At 61.5% G+C, this 21,568-nt stretch overlaps 2 protein-coding genes across 3 annotated transcripts in view; both read right to left on the reverse strand.

The window, feature by feature from the left end:
• The window catches only part of GRIN3B (glutamate ionotropic receptor NMDA type subunit 3B), a 15,718-nt gene extending 11,170 nt beyond the window's left edge, over positions 1 to 4,548 (reverse strand). Inside the window, exons 1-2 of the mRNA XM_058428653.1 lie at positions 4,123 to 4,548; positions 1,224 to 1,816 (exon numbers count right to left, since the gene is read on the reverse strand). Of these exons, the coding sequence (XP_058284636.1) occupies positions 1,224 to 1,816; positions 4,123 to 4,548 (1,019 nt within the window). The remainder of the gene's footprint in view (positions 1 to 1,223; positions 1,817 to 4,122) is intronic.
• A 1,999-nt stretch (positions 4,549 to 6,547) lies between these two features.
• WDR18 (WD repeat domain 18) lies at positions 6,548 to 19,910 on the reverse strand. Of its 2 annotated transcripts, XM_058428470.1 has the most exons (11): positions 19,641 to 19,910; positions 18,221 to 18,331; positions 14,509 to 14,642; positions 14,032 to 14,173; positions 13,400 to 13,543; positions 13,216 to 13,280; positions 13,017 to 13,141; positions 12,511 to 12,677; positions 11,250 to 11,535; positions 10,562 to 10,630; positions 6,548 to 10,387 (listed from the first exon to the last, which is right to left on the reverse strand). In XM_058428470.1, the coding sequence occupies exons 1-11, from the start codon at positions 19,884 to 19,886 to the stop codon at positions 10,053 to 10,055; spliced, it is 1,824 nt and encodes a 607-aa protein (XP_058284453.1). In that variant the 5' UTR covers positions 19,887 to 19,910; the 3' UTR covers positions 6,548 to 10,052. The 2 variants fall into 2 exon arrangements, with proteins under 2 accessions (XP_058284453.1, XP_032032290.1); XM_032176399.2 differs by lacking the exon at positions 11,250 to 11,535 and having other exon boundaries at positions 10,051 to 10,387; positions 19,641 to 19,901.
• Between the last annotated feature and the right edge of the window lie 1,658 nt (positions 19,911 to 21,568).

Genomic DNA, 21,568 nt, shown 5'->3' on the forward strand with positions numbered 1-21,568 from the left:
GAGGTCTACCACGGAGGCCAGAAGCAATGTGGGGGCTGGACGTGGTGGCTCACGCCTGTGGTCCCGGCACTCTGGGGGGCGAGGCGGGTTGATCACTTCGGGCTAGGAGTTCGAGACCAGTCTGGCCAACATGGCGAAACATGAAAAATACAACAGACCAACCAACCAACTCAGTGACAACAAAACAGGTCTACCCTGGAGTCATACTCTAATTTTTTCTATTTTCCTCCCTTTCTGATCCTTTATCCCACTTTCTTTTTCTTCCTCTTCCTTCTCCCTCTTCTTTGTCAAATTGAGGATTGAGTTATTATCACTGATCCATATAAAGTCCCTCTCACATTTATTTTAACTCCCACCCCCCATTTCTATTCCCCGACTTCCCATGTGCAACCTTCCTAATATGTCTGATATGCATCTTTTTGTTTGTATGTATTTTTAGAAAATGTTTATTGTTTTTGTGTGCAAAAAAAATTTTTAAAAAAATCCTCTTTTTAAAAAAAAAAAAGTAAATACATAAATAAATAAATAAAATAAGTTTTCTATTAAAAAAAAAAAAAATGTGGACGCTCCTGGTGTCCCCAAGCCTAACACCTTGATCCCGGGGCATCTACGCCCGGATGCCGTGGCTGTGCCCCCACCCCACATACGCCTGAAGCCAGTGACTGACACACAAGCTCCCAGCTGGGGTCACCTGTGTCCAGGAGCTGTTCATTCTCAGGAACTCCCCCAGGGCTCGGCCAGAGACCCGTTCCCTCCCTCCTAGTTCAGCTCATTCTCTGCTCTCCCTGAGATAGTTCCCCAGGTGGGCACTGCTTCCGGGGACCTAACACATCTAACAAAGCATCCTGACTTTGTGTGTTTGAGACAGGGTCCCTGTCGCCCAGGCTGGAGTGCAGTGGTGCGATCTCAGCTCACGGCAGCCCGGACCTCACAGACTCAAGTGATTCTCTCACCTCAGCCTCCTGAGTAGCTGGAACTACAGGTGCATGTCACCACACCCAGCTAATGTTTTCTATTTTTTAGTAGAGATGGGGTTTCACCATGTTGGCCAGGCTGGTCTCAAACTCCTGAGCTCAAGTGATCTGCTCGCCTCCGCCTTCCGAAGTGCTGGGATTACAGGCGTGAGCCACCGCATCCGGCCTCACGTTGCCTTTTGTGATCCATGGGCAGCGCAGACTCAGTGGCCTGGACACCTTCCTAAGGGAAGCAGGGTCCCCACTCACCGTGCCAAGAAGCGCCCCGGGGACTCGGGCCCAGCCGGCTGCAGGTCCCCGCAGTTGACCGCGGCGGGGAGGAGGACAGGCTCCGGCTGCACCTGGGCCGCACTGCCCAGCGCCCGGGCCACCAGCTGCACAGTGTCATGGATGGCGGCCTCCAGCGGGGGTTGTGCCACCTCGCCCAGCGCCAGCAGCCCTGGCGGCAGCCCCGTGGTGGGCAGGGCCTTGGGCGGCAGTGGCGTCCCCAACAGCCAGTGGGGGCCGGGAGGTACGGCCTCCAGCACCCGACGGGCGCGGGCAATGTCACAGCCGAGGAGGACCGCTGCGGGTACTGGTGCTTCACCCCCCACTGGCGCCCCCATCGGGGCCAGGCGTGCCCGCAGTCCCACATCTCCCGTGTCCCGCCGGCTTAGGTCCAGGACCAGCTGTGGGGGCCGGCCAGCCCGGCTTGTCCAGAGGGCCACCAGGCCGCCGGGGTCCTGGGTGCGGCACAGGGCCAGGCCGACGTCTTCCCAGGCGTGCGCCTGCAGCACTGCCACCAGCACATCCAGCAGCGTCTCCAGAGGGCTGGCCCAGTGCAGCTGCAGGTGGAATGGGTTCTGGGAGAGGGGTGGCCACAGTTAGGGTTGGCGACCTCCACCCCCACAAAGCCCTTCCCACCCCAGCAGCGGGTGATCCGTAAGTAGATGCCAGCTGGATGGCTGCACCTCCCCTCCACTTGCCCCCAGCCCCAGCCTTGCTCTAAACCCTTCCATCGCTCCCCATCACCATCCCCACAAAGCTCAGCCTCCCAGCTTCTCTTGGCTCCAGCTACCCTTGTCATGGGCACACTTGGTGGTTTTTTTTTTTTTTTTGCATGTGCCATTCCCCAGATGGAATACCTTTCTTCCTCTATGCCCACCAACTCCTACACATCCTTCAAAACCCAAGCACATTGCTCCTCCTCTATTCAGACTTCTCTATCCTCCAGGCAGAGCCCAGGCTCCAGCTTGGAACTCCTCCAGCCTCAGGTCCCTCCTTGATTCCTTTATAGTCCTGACCTCACCTGGCACCCACCTGCCTGGGAACCCCTCTAGGGCCAAGAGCCGTGGCCCATAAAGGTGAGTCCACCGATGGCCTTGTGCTTAGAGCCAAACCAGGTAGCTTCTCCTAGCACCCCCTTCACACATTACTGCCCCGTGCCAGGCACATGGAGGGCTGAGGGGCCCCCTTGTGCCCAGTGCCATCCAGAAAGTTCTGGATTTTTTTTTTTTTTTTTGCAGTGGAGTCTTGCTCTGTCGCCCAGGCTGGAGTGCAATGGCGTGATCTCGGCTCACTGCAAGCTCCACCTCCCGGGTTTACACCATTTTCCTGCCTCAGCCTCCTGAGTAGCTGGGACTACAGGTGCCCGTCACCACGCCTGGCTTTTTTTTTTTTTTTGTATTTTTAGTAAAGACGGGGTTTCACCATGTTAGCCAGGGTGGTCTCGATCTCCTGACCTCGGGATCCACCCACCTCGGCCTCCCAAAGTGCTGGGATTACAGGCGTGAGCCACGGCGCCCAGCCAATATATATATATCCTGAGTAGCTGGGACTACAAGCGCCCACCACCACGCCCAGCTAATTTTTGTATCTTTTGTAGAGATGGGGTCTCGCCATATTGCCCAGGCTGGTCTCAAATCCCTGAGCTCAAGCCGTTCTCCCACCTCAGGCTCCCACAGTGCTGGGGTTCCAGGCGTGAGCCACCGTGCCCGGCCCTGGATTTAACTTAGTGTATTAAAGGTGGGAGAGCTTTGCCAGGCCCCTCGGGTTGGCAGGGCGCTTCCCAGGGTGGAAGCAGGGTGCCCAGTGCTGGAGGATGGGCTTGGGATGCGGCTCAGTCTCCAGGGGGCCAAGCCAGTCCCTAAGACGCGGCTGGGTCCGTCCCACGACCCGGCTTGCAGCGGTGCAGCTCCTGGAGGCGGCAGCAGAGGGAGTCCCAGGCCTGGGTTTGGGCCCCGCCTCTCCCACCAGCCCTAGGGTGGTGGGGGGACAAGGGTTCCCTTGACTCCTGGAGAGATGGGCTGAGAGACTCCACCTCTAACGTCAGGGTCTCCCTCCCTGAGGAGAGGGAGGGACTGGAGGGGCCTCTGCATGGGTTGGGAAGGAGGGGCAGCTGGGGCATAGAGCTCAGCCAGGCCCATGTCCGGAGTTGGGACCTCCTTGCTGGCCACGGAGGGGGCTTATTATCTGGGGCGCAGTGAGCCCTGCTGGGGGGGGGGGACAACAGGGTCCCCAGAACCCAGCCAACCGCCCTTCTCCGTTTCCTCCCGGGATCTGGGCCTGGGGTGGGATTAGAAGAGAGGAACTTGAAGGCTGCCAGGGGTGGGGGTGGGGGGTGGGAATGGAGTCGGGGTTGGAATGATAGAGGCTGCTCTGGGATCTTGGAGGCGAGGCCTCTGGGAGGGGACGGGGAGAATGCTGGAAGGAGGGAGATCCAGACCTGCAGACCCCGAAGCTGCACCCCTAGAGTGAGGAGGGAGACCGCCTGTCCTCCAGCCCAGCCACCCAGAGCCGGGTGGGGACCAGGGAAGGGTCTGTGGGCAAGGAGGGAAGGGGCCTGGGCAAGGAAGGGGCAGAGGCTACAGTGGCGGGGTCCTCATCACCAGGGCGCTGGGAAGGGGTCTGCAGGGGCGTTCCGGGGCGTCCCTGGGGCTCTCAACCCCGCGTCTAGGTCCCTGCCCCTGGGTCTCTTCCTCTGGGTTCTGGTTTCCTTGCTCCGGGGACACCCGGGTCTTCCCCATCCCTGATCCCTGGGACCCGTCCAGCGTCTCGGGATCCCCCTTCCCTGCGTAGTCCCGGCACCCCCATCCTGACTGCGGCCGTCCCAGGGGCTCCCGCCTCCGCCCCGGGTCCCCCTCGTCCTGACTCCGGGCGTCCCGCGTACCGGCGCTCCGAGGGTCGCGCGCGCCTCCCGCCGCAGCAGGCTGAGCACGGGGGTCTCGGTGGCGGCCGCCAGGAAGTGCAGCTGCAGCAGCTCGGGCCGAGCCTCGGGAAAGGCGAGCAGGGCCGCCACGCCCGGAGGCGCCAGCGCCTGGCACAGGCCGCGGGCCAGCGAGGCGGGGTCGCGGGCGGGGGTCGCGGCGACCACCAGCTCCAAGCTCAGGTTGTGCGGCAGCCGCGGCGCCAGGGCGGCCCGGGCCAGGGCGGCGCGGACGCGGGCGCGGGCAAAAGGCGCGCGGGGCAGGAGGGCGCCCAGGCGCACGGAGCCCCCCAGGCGCGCCAGGACGCCACACGGCTGCGGGTGGCCCCCCGCGGACCCCGGCCCCAGCGCCAGCGCCAGGCCCAGCCACAGCGCCCGCACAAACTCCATCGCAAAGTTGTCGGCTCTGCTCACCGCGGGGCGCAGCCACCGGGACCACGGCGCGGGTGGAGGGCCCCGGCCAGGTTCCGACGCGCCCTCGGCACCCCGCCCGGGCCGCCCCGGGGTTCCCAGCAACCGGGCGGGGGGAGTGGGACGTGCCTTGCCCAGGGTGGGGGAAAACAGAGCCTCCCAGTGGTTGTTTGAGGGCGGTGGTGACACCTGGCGGGGGCTGGGGACGCCTAACCACTGCCCATCCCTGCTCTGACTCAGGCCACAGATGGAATGGAGGTGCCAGGAAAGGACTCTGCGCTTTAAAATTGGCCCCGACTTGCCGGGAGCGGTGGCTCACACCTGTCATCCCAGCACTTTGGGAGGCTGAGGCGGGCGGATCACGAAGTCAGGAGTTCGAGACCAGCCTGGCCAACATGGTGAAAACCCGTCTCTACTAAAAATACAAAAATTAGCCGGGCGTGGTGGCGGGCGCCTGTAATCTCAGCTACTCGGGAGACTGAGGCAGGAGAATCGCTTGAACCCGGGAGGCGGAGGTTGCAGTGGGCTGAGATCGCGCCACTGCACTCCAGCCCGGGCGACAGAGCGAGGCTCCATCTCAAAAAAATAAAATAAAATAAGAACATAAAATTGGCCCGGACGCCCACGCCGTTCCTCTCCAGGATCCCTGACTCCTTCCACCAACGGTCGACCATTGCTCGGGCAGGGAAGTTGAGGCCCAGGAAGGGTCATGCTTGTCTCGCACATCCAGGGAATGGTCAGTTTCTAACCAGGCCAGCCCAGGGGTGTGTTCTAACATCCAGTGCACCGTGGGGAAACTGAGACAGGCATGTCGGATGGAAACCTATAGAGTAGATCTGCCCTCCAGCAGTGGGCAGGAAACTTGGGCCACAGAACTCCTCTTCACCCTCCAAAACCCAGTCCCAAATGCCCTGCCCTGAAAAACATTCCGTGCTTGCCACTGAGAAAATGCAGGAAGCACCACTCTCTGCCCCATTTAAGTCCTGCTGCTACCCACCCCGAACCCCCCACATTTCCGTAACAGCCTACCATCTTTTTGTTCATTTCCTTCTTATTTAGTGACCATCTCTTCCACTCAGCTCTGGGAGGGTCGGGATGGGTCTGGCTTGGTTGCTGGCACACAGTAGGCACTCTATAATTGCTTGTGGCTTGAGCAACCGCCCAGACAAGGATGCTTGCTCACATTCCCCTCCTCCAGTGCTCTAGAGCCTTCCATAGCTCCCCGCTGTCTACCAGTCCCCAAGCCTGCCTATGTCCTCTGGGCCTCGGGGGGGCCTTCTGGGGCCCTGGCATCCCACAGGCACCTGATAGATGGGGGCTGGCCGCATCCGCCTATCCATCTAGCACAGGACCTCCTCCCTGCCCGGGCATTCCTCATCCTGTCCTCCCGGCGGTGTCTCCCCAGATCCCGCAGGGCAGCAGAGCAGCCGCTGTGCTGGGAACATTCAGCTCTAATGAATGGATCTACACTCTGGCGATTATCTTCACACACAGACACACACACACACACACACACACACACACACACACACCCCAAACCTCATCTCCTTTTGGAGCCAACGTTGGAGAGGTAGGAAAAAAATCCTCCATGAAATGAATAAAATGCCAAGTGGCAGCTGGTAAAATGGATTGGATTTTGAGAAGACCGGGGAGGGAGGGAGGGAGGGAGGGAGGGAGGGATGGCTCAGTTCCAGGAACCCGCAGGCCACCCCCTCCAGCCCCCTGGCCAGGTGTCCCCGGGAGCAGGACAAGGGGTCCCATTCCTGGGTCTGCAAGAGGTGCTGGGTCCTGGTGTCCTCAGGCACCACTGGGGCCCCGTCCCTCCCTGGGTTCAGCTCCCTCTGAGGAGCAGGAGTTCCTAGGGGCAGAGACTGCGTCTGCCCTCCTGGAACTCACCCTTCTGCCCTGCCTCAGTTTCCCCATCTGTACACGGGCAACAGTAGGCGTTCCTACTCCCAGCTGCCATGTGAACAAGTGGACACGTGGAGGATACTTTTAAAAAATGTTTTATTGTGGTAAAATAGTCATAACATGAAATTTGCCCTCTTAACCATTTCTAGGTGCACAGCTCAGCCACATTAATTGCTATGTAGCCCTCACCACCCTCCTGTCCAGAACTTTCTCATCTTCCCAAACTGAAACTCTGTCCCCAGGGAACACTCACTCCCCGTCCCCTTCCCAGCCCTGACGCCTCCTATCCTACTTTCTGTCTCTGTGAATCTGACGACTCTAGGGACCTCCCAGGAGTGGAATCAGACAGGACGTGTCCTTTTGTGTCTGGTGTCTCACTGAGCGTGACGTCCTCAAGGTGCATCCATGCTCTGGCCTGTGTCTGAGCCTTACTTTATTTTTTATTTTTGAGACTGCATCTCACTCTGTTGCCCAGGCTGGAGTGCAGTAGCGAGATCATAGCTCACTGCAGCCTCAACCTCCTGGGCTCAAGCGATCCTCCTGCCTTGATTTCCCAAGTAGCCGGGACCACAGGCGCACACCACACCTGGCTAAGATTTATATTTTTTGTAGAGATGGGGTTTTGTAGAGATGCTGCCCAGGCTGGTCTTAAACTCCTGTGCCCAAGCGATTATCCTGCCTGAGCTCCCACAGTGCTGGATTACTGGGTGAGCCACTGCATTGAGCCTTCTCATTCATTTTCAAGGCTGAGTAATATTCCACTGTGCAGAGGACCCATGTTGTGCTGACCCATCCAACAGCTGATGGACACCTGGTTTCCCCAACTTTTTTTTTTTTTGAGACGGAGTCTTGCTCTGTCACCCGGGCTGGAGTGCAGGGGGGCAATCTCAGCTCACTGCAAGCTCCACCTCCCAGGTTCAAGCAATTCTGCCTTAGCCTCCCAAGTAGCTGGGATTACAGTCACGTGCCATGACACCTGGCTAATTTTTGTATCTTTAGTAGAGGTGGGGTTTCACTATGTTGGCCAGGCTGGTCTCCTGATCTCAGGTGGTCTACCGGCCTTGGCCGCCAACAGTGCTGGAGTGACAGGCGTAAGCCACAGTGCCCAGCCTTCCCCCACTTTTTGGCTGTTGGGATGGAGCTGTTGTGAGCTTGGTGTGTGGATCATTTCAAAACCCCGCTTCTCATTCTCTTAGGTATATGCCCAGAAGTGGAAGAACCTGACAGAATGGCCAGGCGCGGTGGCTCACACCTGTAATCCCAGCACTTTGGGAGGCTGAGGCAGGTGGATCACCTGAGGTCAGGAGCTCGAGACCAGCCTGCCCAACATGGTGAAAACCCATCTCTACTAAAAATACAAAAATTAGCCCCATTTTATGTCCACACCAGGGCATGGGAAGGTTGTGGCTTCTCCACCTCCTCGTCCATGATGTTTTCTGCTCTCAGCTTTGCTGGCAGCTGTCCCGGCGGCGCGCAAGGGCACCTCCCTGTGGTCTGCAGTCAAGCCCCGCCAGCCGCCCGGTCACCTGTGCACACTAGCATCCCCGCTCGTCAAGGCTTGGCCTCCCCAATCCCTGCGCCGTCCCTCTGAGAATCCGTGGGGCCTCCAGGGGCGGGGGCCCTGAACGATGGCGTCTCCACTGTTTCCATCGCACCCAGACCGTCAATTACGACGCAGGGTGGAGCCGCGGTGCCCGAGCACGTCTTGGAACTCTGGGCGGAGAGTGTGACGACGGTGCGGGAGGAGGCATGGAGAGGCACCGAGGGGGCTTGTGTCCAAGGACTCAGCGTGCAGGGGCACATGGAAGGAAACGCAGGGACTGAGGCGTGAGCTCCTGCTGCCCCCGCCCAGCTCCCGGAGGCTCCTGGCCGACCCGCCGGGGGATGCCCCCTTTCTAGAGACAAGAACATCGAGTCTGACCTGGCCAGGTGTCACCTGTCTGAGGCCACCGGGCGATTTCCGGGCCCTGCCCCATGGTGAACTCTAACCTTGTTCTACAGCCTGCGAGGAGGGCAGCCGACCTCAACCCCAGACCGCCGTGTGGTGCAGGCAGCTGCGCAGTGGCCTGTGTGTTCGTGCCTGGCTCACCTTGGGCTCTTGCGGCGGCTGCAGCCGGGTCCGGCCCCTGGGGACCCCGGGCAGCCCTCCCTCTACGGCTGTGAAGACCCTCATCCCAGCCCTGGCACCAGCCACAGGGTTGTGCCGATACCCCGAGTTGGTGGCTGGGGGTCCTGACTGGTGCTGGGAGGGAGCTTTGGGAGGCTCTTGGTGGTGACGGGGGGGGGAGGGGTCGTGGGAACAGCAGGTACAGACCCAGGGAACTCAGCCAACCCCAAGGGACCCCCAGCTGCCTCTCCCCAAACCTGTGTGCTCCCCGCATGCAGGACTCGGCCTTGCAGGTCAGCAGGGTGAGTGGTTCATGATGGGACAGGAACAAGCAGGCTGTGCGCCCAGGAGAAGGGACCCTCGAGGGGCTCTCAGGGCTCTGAGCAGCCGAGGCGGATGTCAGTGCCAGGTGAGGGCCCAGCCGCCCTGACGCAGTGTGGCCAGGCTGCCAGCCGAGAGGAGTCAGAGCCCCGTAGAGGGGACAAGGACACAAATTAGCCTAAAAGCATGAACTCAGCGCTGGCGGCTGGCTAGAGGCTGCGGTCATTACCACGCCCGCTAAATCACACGGATTTTCTGGATCATTAGGCAGGACTGTCAGTCAGGGGCAGCTTTCTGGAAGGTTCTGGGCTTCTGGGCTGGGATCCAGGCGCTGGTTGGCAGTGACCCCTGGCCTCCCTCAAGCCCTTGATACCCACAAGCACGTCCTGTGGTGTGGCCGGGGGCAACTCCCTCTGGGGACCGGCTCAGATCGGACACCACCCCCAGACCTGCCCCTTACCCATCTGATGGTCCCAGCCTGCAGTGGCCACCTTTGCTGGGTGGGGCAAGCCACCTCTGCCTGGGGAGGCCAGGGCACCTTTTGCTCAGAGAACCAGAACCACCCTGGGTTCACCCTTGGGCAGCTCTGGCTGGGCCCTGGGGAAGCCAGCAGGGACCCCAAGGCACCCGAAGGACGCACTGGGAGGAGCCTGTGCTCCAAAGCCCCACTCACACCAGCTCCCTCCTCCTGCCTGGTCCTGAGCCCTGGGTTTCCACAGGGACCAGGGAAACCCCTCAACCCTGGCGGCTGTGTCCACCCCCAACGTTCCCAGGCCCGTCTCTCTACACCAAGCCACCTCCCTCAGGGACCCCACAGGGCTGTCTCCACTCAGACCTCCTGCATAGCAGACCGGAGGGGCCTGGCTTCCTGGTTCGTTCCTCAACCCCACGGCCCCAGCCCAGTGCCTTCTCGGGAGGGGGGCCATGCAAAGGCCCTCGGGCAATAGAGCAGAGTCAGAACTACAAGTGCTCGGGGCTCCATCGTAAAGCGCCCCTGTGAGGCCTGGCTTGCTGAAGGCCTCCACCTCCGGACGGAGGGTGCCGAGTGGGCTGGGGTCGGAGCTGGGCCGAGCAGCAGAGTGGAGTGTGCTGCACCCAGCTCCAGGCCACACCCAGACACAAGGAGGCCGGAGAGGAGGAGGTTTTATCCTCTTTTGTTAAAAACAACTAGCACCAATGTGACGCGTGCCACGAGACACCAAGACCGCCCAGTCACAGAGGAAAAACCTGAACACGACACAGAACTGAGAGTCCAGGCCTGGGCTGGTGGGGGCCACGCCCGCGGGCTCTGGTCGCTGGGAGGCGTGAGGCTCAGGCCTGGGCGCCTCGGGCCGGGGTCTCCGGGCCTCACTTGGCCGGCCGCGTGATGAAGCGCGTGGAGAAGTCGAACAGGTCCCGATTGATCTTGCGCAGATTGCGCACCTCGTCCTCCAGCTCCGTCACACGGACGCGCAGCTGGTCCTGGCCACCGAGCACGCTCTGTGGGAGAAGTTGGGGTCAGAGGGCGGAAGTGGCCTGGGGTATGCTGGAGGGGGGGCCACGCACCCCCACTGGCCAGGACTGACCCCCGCCTCAGGCCTCGCCCAGCCCGAGGCCACCCTTCCCGAGGCCCCGCCCAGCATCAGGCCCCGCCCTTTCCGAGGCCCCGCCCACCTTCTCCATGGTGCTGCCCAGGACGGCCTGCAGCTGCTCCGTGCGGTCCAGGTAGCTGGGCTCTGAGCCCTGCAATACAGGGAGCCACGTGACCTCGGGGCACGTCCTGTCACACACCACACGCTGCCCATCCCACCCCCGATAGTGTGGGCAGCCACTCGGCCAGGGAGGGGCCACCGTGATGCCCACAGACAGAAGGGGAGACTGAGACAGGGGCGTTCACCTCCCTCCAGCCTGCAGATGACAACCCTGACCCTGGCCATGCAGTCATCACCCAGCGCCTCAGGTCCTCCACGACTGCACCCAAGGATGTGGCTGGGGATGGGGGTGCAGATGGCCACACCACAGACAGGGGGCCTGCGCCAGACCTGGAAGGACCCACAAGCCCAGGGAAGGCTCTGGGACACAAGGCCGGGCGAGGGCCTCACGGACAGTGAGCATCTCCAGCAATGGGGAGAGCCCGGCCAGCCCAGTTTAAGGCCACTGCCCTGTACAGACGGACCAGTTACAGAGTGATGTTGCTGGGGGATCAGAGGTCGGAAACCCGCCTCCTGGATGAGGCACCCGTCTGTGGGAAAGGCCAACACTCCAGTGTCAGCTGGATTGCAATAAGGGTCACAGAGGACTGGCAGCTGTCACGGGAGGAAGGGAGCCAGGTGGGGCGGCTAGGGAAAGGTGGCGGCATTACCGGAGGGCGTGGCCTGGCCCCCTCCGGAATCCCACCGTGGCCAGCTGGGTGCGGTTCTGGGGAGGGCGCTTGGCCGGGCAGGAATCGTGGGAGCCGCGGCTGCCCTGGGAGGAGGCAGTGGCTGGGCAGGCGCCCTAGTGTGGAGCTGGCTCTGTGCCGCTGGAGGCGTTTTCACTCCGAAGGTTCTGGCACTTTCTGAACAAAAAGGCTTGCCCCTCATCCTTGCGCCCACGCTGTTAGCAGTCAGTCCAGCCTGTGCTCCTGGCCTCCTTGCGGTCTGAGGAGCCTGCGGATGCCCAGACGGTGGGGGTCCCTTGCCTGCCCGCTCCGAGCCCACTGGTAGATGTGGGAAGACAGAGCGTCACTCCATCAGGCAGCGCGGACAAGGGAGATAACAGCATCTCCTGGTGCAGGGCCTGTCAGGCCGTCGGGCTGTCGGACACCCTCCAGATAAAAAAATCAATCTGTACTCAGGTAAGAAGAGGGCGCGCGGGGAGAAGTGCCAAGCGCCAGAGCCCAGCGAGGGACACAGACAGTGACGTGAGACACCAAGGACGTAGGCAGCTCACTGAAGGTCGGGGAGTGGGGCGGAAACACGCTGGGAAGCCTCCCCAGGCCCAAGGACCCCCAGCCCCCACCCCAGCCCAGCCCAGCCAACCACACGGGCTTCTATGAGGGTCCTGGGGCTGGGGTGGGAAGTGTTCTCGAAGTCACTCTATCCTCAGAAGGTACGGGAGCCCACCCTAGTACCTGCACAGAGCGGGGGTCGGTGCTGAGCTGCAGGGAGTGAGGGCGTGACTGTGACCAGGCCGAGAGGCTGCCCCCAGCTCACACAGGAGCCACCTGCAGCCACCAGGGCGCCACCCGCTCCCTGTCCCCACGGCTGCTCCTGCACCTTCGGCAGCCCAGACATGAACCTTTTGGCCCTCACAGCCCAAAATATGGGGCATCGGCCCTTTGCAGAAAGACCTGACCGTCGTCGGATCTCCAGCGGCAGGAAGGCTGGTGTGTGGGACGCGCAGCTCGGCCCTGCTGGCCGGGGGGCAAGGGGTGGTTAACTTCTCGGAGCCTCTGGGTCCACACTGAGAGTGGGCAGAGGCCCCACTGAGCATCACCATCCCACTCACAGGATGCGCCCTCCAGTGCCGGGCTTGGGGGGAACCGCCGCACGGGCGCCAGGACCAAGGGAGCGAAGGAGCCCAGGGCCCGCGGGGTCTTCCGAGACAAAAGGGCAGTGGGGGTTCCCTGCTGGGGGCCGTACCTGCTGGTGGAGGCCCAGGCGCAGGGTGAGGCCCCCGTGGCGCGGCTCGTCCCCGTGCTCGGCGCCCAGCAGGTGCTTGTTGAAGTGGGGCAGCGGCAGGCTGGGCCTGAAGTCTGAGCTCAGCATGCTGACGGGCGCCAGCAGGATGGTGGCGTTGGTGACTGGGCCTGGGGGGCGCGGAGGTCAGGCCCCGCCCCACAGCACGCCAGGTTTCGCCCCATCCAGGGCAGTCCCCGCCCCCAGCCAGTCCCCGCCCCGTCCCAGCCAGGCCCCGCCCCATCCCAGCCAGGCCCCGCCCCACAGCAAGCCAGGCCCTGCCCCGCCCAGGCCGGCCCCCACCCCGGCCCCGCCCCCAGCCAGGCCCACAGCCAGGCCCCGCCCCCAGCCAGGCCCCGCCCCCAGCCCAGCCAAGCCCGGAGCTCCTGGTGGCTTTTTCCCTTGGATCCCCGCGCCTTGCCTCCCCGCTCCCTGCGCGCTGGCCGCGGGCTGAGCAGAGGCGCGCCCACCTTTGAGGGCCACGGTCCGGATGCACTGCTTGCTCTGCACGTCCCAGAGGCGCACGGTCTCGTCGTGGGAGCCTGAGAGCAGCACGCTGCCGTCAGTGGACACCGACAGGCAGGTCACCTGGTTCCTGGACGGACAGACAGGGGTCAGGCACCAGACAGGACGTGCCCGGGAGCCCCCGCCCCGTTCCCACGTCCCCACCTGTGCCCTTTGAAGACCTTCCCGGCGTCCTGCTCTGGCTGGAAACTCCTCTCCCTCTGTCCAGGCTGTGTGTGAAGGCCGAGACGGGTGTGAGCCGCAGGCCCAATGCCCGCATGTCCGATGCCCGCAGCCCCGATGCCCTCCGCCCCAGGGCAGGGTGCGGCCCACAGACCGCGGCACTCACCCAGGAGAAGAGGTCGACCTGGAAGATGGAGCCCTCACTGCCCCCGCAGAACATGTGGTGCTCAGCCAGGTCCATGGTCACCGCCATGATGGACACGTCAAAGAGGACGGAGAGAAGGAGCTCCCCCGAGGAGACCTCCCACAGCTGCGGGCGGGCAAAGGTCGTGGGGCTCAGCCCGGCGCGGGGGAACCCGAGGACCCCGTGGGAACAGGGGCACCAAGGAGGTCAGGCGTCGGCTGTCCTCTGGCCCTAGGGCTTGGGACTTTGGGTGAAAGCCGTCACCATGTGGGTCTTCGGGGCCAGGGGACACGGCCTGTGCTGAAATGGAGCTTGGTCTCCGGCCGATGACCCCTGGGTCTCCCTCGCAGGACCACCGGCCACGACTCAAGCATAGCCATGCCCTCCGATTCCCCAGGCTTGGCCAGGGAGCCGGGCCAGAAACAGTGAATGAGTGGGAATTTCCAAGCTGGCAGACCTCCCTGGACGTCCTTGGGCTCAGAGCAGCAGGGGATTAAAAGCCGTCTGGAGTCCTGACAGCAGGGAGAGGGAGGAGGCGATTCCTGCATTCCTGGCTGAGGACCTGCGGCTGCTGGGCTCCGCTCATGCACCGTGGTGGGGTGGGGGCGGCGTACCTTCACCGTCTGGTCCAGTGAGGAGGTGGCCACCCGGGCCAGGGGGCCCCCAAAGCCGCAGTGCAGGTCCGTGATGGGGAGCGTGTGGTGAGACCAGACGTGCCAGGGCGCCGGGATCCTGGAGGGGTCGGCCTGCAGCACACTGAGTGGGGTGGGGCGGGTGCTCAGCAGGCAGGGAGGGGAGGGAACAGGGCAGTCCACGCCTCCAGCACCCACCTCACGCACACACCTGTCTCCACTCAGCAGCCTGGCCTGCCTCACCTGAGTAAACTCAAGGCGGGGGGCGGGGGGGGCCACGGTCCCCAGGACAAACCTGACCCCAAAGTGGGCATCCAGGACCCCTGGGATGATCATTCCATCCTCTGCACTCAAGTCCCCAAGAGAGAAGCCCCTTCCAGCCAGGGGCCTTGGCGCCTCCTCTCCCCGCCTGAGCCTGGGTGCAGGTCTAGATGCAGGCCTGGGTGCACAAGGCGCTACCTGCAGAGGCTCCAAGCCAGCACCAGGCAGTCCTTGCCCCCGGAGATGAAGTGGCTGCTGTCCCCTGTGAACTGAAGGCAGGAGACGTCCTGGTAGTGTCGACTCAGGATGACCAGAAGGTTCCCGGTGGAGACCTGTGAGGGGCAGAGGGTATCCAGGTGAGGGGAGGAAAGGGGGGCCGCAGCCCCAGGAGCCCATCACCGCACGGCCACAGCCACACTGTCGCCCCCTGCCTGCCCTGCCCCAGGACTGCGGGGCGACCCTGCCAGGGCAGGGGCCAGCAGGCACAGCGGGGCCTCGTCGCACCCCTGCCTGGGCTGGGTGGGCACCCGTTCCCGCCTCGTCCCCACCTGCGTGATGGCCCAGGAAGGGGGCAAGTTTCCTGCCCTTCCCTGCTGTCTCAGGGGGGTGCCAGTCCCCTGTGAGCCTGACCCCAGGGAAGGCACAGGCTTCCTGTGTGGGCCCCGTAGGAACGGCTGCATTCAGGACCTGCAGGCGGCTCCCACCATTCAGCGGGAAGTCGCTTCTGGGCAGGCGGTGGTGGCCTGACCGGGGGTGGGGGCAGCTTGAGCTCCAGCAGAAAGCCAGGCAGCTCCGTCTGAGGAAGAGGACAGGAAGCCCCTTCCAGGACGCCTGGCGAGGGCTGAGATGCTCTGGTGCGGGCTGTGGGTTTGAGGGCTGAGATGCTGTGGTGCGGGTTGTGGGTTGAATCGTGTGTTTCCCCCCAAAAGCATGTTAAAGTCCTGATCCGGGACCTGCGAATGGCCTCATTTAGACGCAGTGTCTCTGCACATATAATAAGTTAAGATGAGGTGGTCCTGGAGCGGGGGCCTCCATCCCGTGTGTCCCGGTTGTTGTAGGCTGAGAGAAGTGCAAACACACAGGGGCTCCACGTGGCAGCGGTGGCAGCAGAGGCAGGGGAGAGTCACCCACAAGCCAAGGGCGCCAAGGGGCGCCGGTCACCACCGGAGAGGTGGGAAGGCTCTTCCCGAGGCCTCCAGGGCCAGCGTGGCCCTGCAGACACCTTGATTCAGGACATCTGGCCTCCAGGATGGGGGCCGAGTTTCTGTTGTCGAAAGTCCCTGTGCATCGTGCTTTGTCGGGGCAGGCAGAGCCTGCTGAGCCGAGATCTGACAGGCCATGCCCTCTCTGGGCCTTGCTTTCCTCACATGCAAAACCCAGGGTGGCTGGGGAGGGTTAAATGGCATGAGATGAAGCAGGGTCCAGGTCAGCCCCAAACCACAGAGGGCGGCTCCGGTGACCACCAATCCCCGGGGACGGGACAGACAGGGCAGCATCAGAGCATCGGTGCCTCCTGGGAGGTCCCTATCCCTGTGGCATGGGAGGGGCGGACCAGCTCCCATCCCACAGCCCCGGTTCTCAGGTTTCCAGCCCACTCCTGACTCACCACTCATGTGCCTGTCACCCACACAGAGAACAGTTGGACGATTTCAACCGTGGCAGGGGGGTACAGCGGAGACAGTCCTGGCCTGAGCTCCAGCTATGTGGGGCACCCCCTTGTGGTCACAGCTCACGCCGGTCAGAAACTCTCCAGGAGGGCCAGCCACAGTGGCTCACCCCTGTCATCCCAACACTTTGGGAGGCTGAGGAGGGCGGATCAACTGAGGCCAGGAGTTCGAAACCAGCCTGGCCAACATGGCAGAACTCCGTCTCTAATAAAAATACAGAAATTAGCCAGGCATGGTGGCGGGTGCCTCTAATCCCAGCTACTCGGGAGGCTGAGGCAGGAGAATCACTTGAACCTGGGAGCCCGAGGTTGCAGTGATCTGAGATCGAGCCACTGCACTCCAGCCTGTGCAACAGAGCGAGACTTCATCTCAAAAACAAAAACAAAAAACAAAACAAAACAAAAACTGGAGGAGGCTAGGGGAGCAGGGGTCTGGCAGTGGGTACCACCCAGCACACTGACCTGAGGCAAGAACAGGAAGGGGTCCCGCCTAAGACATCCCCCATGGGGTGATGACGCATTTAATTCCTACCCACATGCCCCTCTGCACCAGACTGACAGCAACCAGGGCCAGGAGGTCTATCATTAGGGGTGACTCGTGAGCTACTGCCTCCCTGCCTCAGTTTCCCTCTCAGCAACAGCATCCTAGTTTCAAAATCATGGACTGAGACTTAAAAGCCTTGGGATCCCAGGCATGGTGGTGCATGCCTATAATCCCAGCTACCTGGGAGGATCGCTTGAGCCCAGGAGTTCAAGACCAGCTACGGCAATGTAGTGAGACCCCATCTCAAAAATAAGTTTAAAAATTAAATACATACACACGTGTCCTGAGGGTGAGATAATGATGCCTCCTGTCATTCCTGTGCTCCCCGTCCTGCCCCCCCCCCTTTTTGGAGACAAGGTCTTGCTCTGTCACCCAGGCTGGAGTGCAGTGGTACAATCTCATCTCACTGCAACCTCCGCCTCTCGGATTCAAGTGATTCTCACGCCTCAGCTTACCAAAAAGCTGGGATTATAGGTGTATGCCACCATGCCCAGCTAATTTTTGTATTTTTTGCAGACATGGGTTTTCACCATGTTACCCAGGCTAGTCTTGAACTCCTGGCCTCAAGTGATCTGCCCGTCTCAGCCTCCCAAAGTGCTGGGATTCCAGGCATGAGCCACCATGCCCATACCCTGGTGGCCTTTTTATCTCTCAGAGAATGCTCATGGCCACCCAGCCCTCTCAGTTCTCTGAGCAGCCCACTGGGGGAGGCAAGGACAAGGTCAGGAAGGGCAGAAGCATGGTTACCTTTGGGTCTTCTGGCCCCAAATCTTGTACTGTCTGCCCTGCTCTATGTGGGGTTGAGGGCAGGTCTCCCCCGAAATATAATGGACCATTTATCTCACGCCGCAGCTACAACATGGGCCAAACTCCAAGAGGCCTGACTTTGTGAACGAAGTCTTCCTGGCACATCTCTGCGCCCACTCACTCACACATCATCCAGGGCTGCTTCCCCTAACCAGGGCAGAGCTGAGAAGCTGACCTAAATGTAAAGCCTGAATAGTTCACTCTGTCTCACAGCGAAAGCATGGCAGGATCCGGGCTGTAAGCGTGTCTAGGAGTTGCTGTCACCTGGTTGCTCCAGCAGTAAGAAAAAGGAGGCATTGGCCGGGCACGGTGGCTCACGCCTGTAATCCCAGTACTTTGGGGGGCCGAGGTGGGTGGATCACCTGAGGTCAGAAGTTCGAGACCAGCCTGACCAACATTGTGAAGCCCCGTCTGTACTAAATACAAACAAATTAGCCAAGTGTGGTGGTGGGCGCCTGGAATCCCAGCTACTCAGGAGGCTGAGGCAGGAGGATTGCTTGAACCTGGGAGGCGGAGGTTGCATTGATTACCGGCATGAGCCACTGTGCCCGGCCGCCCTTTATAACTTTCAAGTCACAAGTGCCAGGTGCTGCCCCCCGCGTGGAAGAGATGCCCGCTAGCCCTGGAAGATGCTGCGCTGTGTGAGTGCTGGGGACTGGGCTGCACTGGGCTCTATCCAAGCACTCAAGGCAGGATTAGGGCCGCTTTGGGATTCCCAAGAGTCTCGAGGGGACCCGGAGAAAGGAGGCAGCAGGGTGAGGCTTAGGCTATAACCATGAGCAGTCACCCATCCCAGGGCCCCAGGCCGCATGGTCGTTCCCTGGTGAGCTGCAGGCGAGGCTCAGCGGGGCTGAGATGTCCCGTGGGAAACCCTCACGCTTTGCTCCTCTTACCTCCCACAGATGGATGCTTTCTGCAACTCCTGCCAGGACATAGAGACCGTTGGGTGACGCGGTCAGACAGGTGACAGGCCCGGGGCACATGATCTTCTGCTGGAGCTGGTCCTAAGGATGCACAGTCAGCCTCGTGAGCCCCGCGCAGGACACGGGAGCTCCTACAGCAGTGGAGGGCGAGGGGCAGGGACGCCTGGGCAATGGCTTAGTCAGAGCACCAGGAAGAGGAGTTGGGAGCAGGGTGGTTTGAGCAAATGCATGGTCCAGCGAGGAAGAGTTCGCCCCTGCAAGAGGCTTCGAGGCTGGAGGTGGTAGATATGAGGCTGGTGCTTCCTCTGAGGGTCAGAGGGGCCCTGGGTGGGAGGAGCACAGGAATAGAACAAAGAGGATCTAGAAGGACACTGGGGCCCAAGAGCCCAGTAGGCTTGTGCCCCAATCCTTCTATCCATAATGTCCAACCTAAGACCCCAAGCCTCAGCTTCCTCCTCTCTAAAATGGGAAAACTCAGCCAGGCATGGTGGCTCACGGCTGTAATCCCTTTGGGAGGCTGAGGTGAGCGGATCACTTGAGGTCAGGAGTTCGAGACCAGCCTGGCCAACATGGTGAAACCCTGCCCCTACAAAAAATACAAAAGTGAGCCGGGTGTGGTGGTTGGTGCGGGCCTGTAGTCGCAGCTACTCAGGAAGCTGAGGCCCGAGAATCGCTTGAACCCTGGAGGCGGAGGCTGCAGTGAGCCGAGATCGCACCACTGCACTCCAGCCTAGGCGATAGAGTGAGACCCTGTCTCAAAAATTAAATAAAATGGGAGAAATTTATGAGTTGTGCATGGACTCCGTCAGGCAATGCCGGAGCACGGAGCCAGTCCCAAGAGATCTCGGCGGGCACACGGGGGACGCGAGTAGCTTCAGGGACTGGCTGCATTTTGGGCTTGGGGGTAGAGGGGAAACTGTGGGCGACGGTGAGTATCTGTTGCTTTATTGGAGGAATAAACGTATGAGTCTCCTGCGCCACCCCTTCATGGCAGATTCCCCCAGACTTTGGTCCTTCTCCCTTTTCCTCCAGAACCACAACATCCACAGAGCTCATAAGCCCTTTTTAATCAAATTTCGCGCTCCAAGAACTCGTGCATGCGCAATTGCCCCAAGGGACCCCCCGGAGCGTCTCCATTTCCCCCACTGCTCCCACCGCAGCCCAGGCCCGAGCCCCGCGCGTGCGCAAAGAGGCCTGACAGGTCGCACGCATCTCCCCAACGCCCCCAGACCCGCGCATGCGCAGAGCGTCCGAACGGAGACCACCTCCGCCCCCCCGCCAATTCCCACTCAGGGTGCACGCGGCCCCCACTAACCCATCCCCCGACTTTAGCCTCGGGCGCCCCGTGACCCCCGCAGCCGAGCCCAGCAGCAAGCCCGCACCGCCGCACCTTCCGCTGCAGCTCCCAGGCGCTGATGTAGTTCTTGCCCAGCTGCGCCGCCAGCAGATACTCGCCATTGAGCAGCGCCAGGCCGCGGGGTCCCGCCTGGCCGCCGCGGTAGGTGAGCAGGTTGGCGCCCGAGTGAAGCTCCCACACGATGCAGCTCCACATCGGGGCCGCAGAGTCCGTACACACGGCCACCTCCATGGGCGCCGCCATCTTGCTTTCCCCGCCGCCCCGGACGTGCGTCATCATCAGCGAGACGCGGACGACTGCGCCACGCGGGCCAGAGCGGCGGCCCCGCGGCCCCAGCGGGTGGCCGACCCGCGCATGCGCCCGTGCCTCGGAGTGGGGGGGCTTCCTTGTGAAATGGGGTTTCCTGCTTACCTGAGACTCGAGGGTCGCGCGGCCTGCTTAGAGATCTGGGGAGGCGACTTCTTCCAAGGCCCAGGGTCTCCGGCGATCAGTTAGAGCTATAGAGCCGGGGTACCTGACTTGGCCTTTTCCTCCTGGGCATTTTTGGCCAAGTGACTCAACCTCTTGGATGCATTTATTTTTAAGTGTTCAAATAGTAAAGTTCCGACGTCACAGGCCTAAATGACACATTGCACCGAAAAGAGCGCACACCCAGCAACATGGCTAGTTGGCGATGAATACATTGGAATTCACTGCTTCCTTATTTATTTAGTTTTGTAGAGCCAGGCTCTCGCTGTCTTTCCCAGGCTGGCCTCGAACTCCTGAGTTCAAGTGATCCTCCCCGCTCGGCTTCCCAAAGTGCTGGGATTACAGGCGTGAGCCACCGCGCCCGGCCCAGTGTTTCCTTATTGGTCGACATCTGCCTCCCCCTTGACCCCTCTTTAGGGGCCTCAGCATCTAAATTATTAGTCGGATAACTTGGTGTAGGTCAAATAAGTCGCCAGTTCTGTCCGAGCCAAGCAGAGTCTAACCTTATGTCACGGCTGCCCGTCACGGGCCATGTCTGAAAACAGCATTCAAAAAAAAAAGGCCGGGCGCTTTGGCTCAGGCCTGTAATCTCAGCACTTTGGGAGGCCGAGGTGGGTGGATTACCTGAGATCAGGAGTTCGAGACTAGCCTGGCCAACATGGCGAAAACCCGTCTTTAGAAAAAGTACAAAAAGCCGGGCGTGGTGGGAGGCTGAGGCAGGAGAATCGCTTGAACCCGGGAGGCGGAGGTTTCAGTGAGCTGAGATCCCGCCAGTGCACTCCAGCCTGGGCGAATGAGGCTCTGTCTCAAAGAAAAAAAAATTAAATATTATTTATTTATACTAAATATATATCTAGTAGAGATGGGTGGGGGTCTCACTGTGTTGCTCAGGCTGGTCTCCAACACCTGGGCTCAAGCCTTGGCCTCTTAAACCTCTGGGATTACAGGCTTCAGCCACAACGTCTGGCCTAAAAACAGTATGTTTTAAAATGTGTAATTAGTTGCCAACGCCTTAAAAAGGGAGCATTCATTTAAAAGACTGGATTTCCGCCCTGGGGTTGTAGATGACCTGGGTCGTGTACCTTCGGGCAGCAAGAGGCAAGGGCTGGAGGCTGGATGCGGGGGTGCGGTCCCCGGAGGCGGTGCGACTCCCGGCCCGCGGCTCCCGCGGAGGGCACGGCCGGGGCAGGAGGTTGGTGCCAGAGCGTGCGGCGCCGCAGCTCCGCTGGCCGCCAGGTGGCAGGCGCGAGCCACCGACCCGGGGCCCAGGCCAGAGGAGGGGCGACCCCGGGGACCCGCCTGGTCGGCAGGAGGGGCCGTTTGAGCGGGGAACCAACGACCCCCAGAGAACAGTGTGCGGGGCAGGCCCGTGCGAAGGCCCTGGCGCAGGACCACGGAGCGGAGCGGGGCCGGGCCGTGCAGGGCCTTGTGAGCGAGGCCTGGATTTCATTTTATCTTGGAAGGGACGGAGGGAGGAAGTCCAATCCAAGGAC

Source organism: Hylobates moloch, unplaced genomic scaffold (genome assembly GCF_009828535.3).
Source record: "Hylobates moloch isolate HMO894 unplaced genomic scaffold, HMol_V3 SCAFFOLD_15, whole genome shotgun sequence".
Taxonomy (NCBI): Eukaryota; Metazoa; Chordata; class Mammalia; order Primates; family Hylobatidae; genus Hylobates; species Hylobates moloch.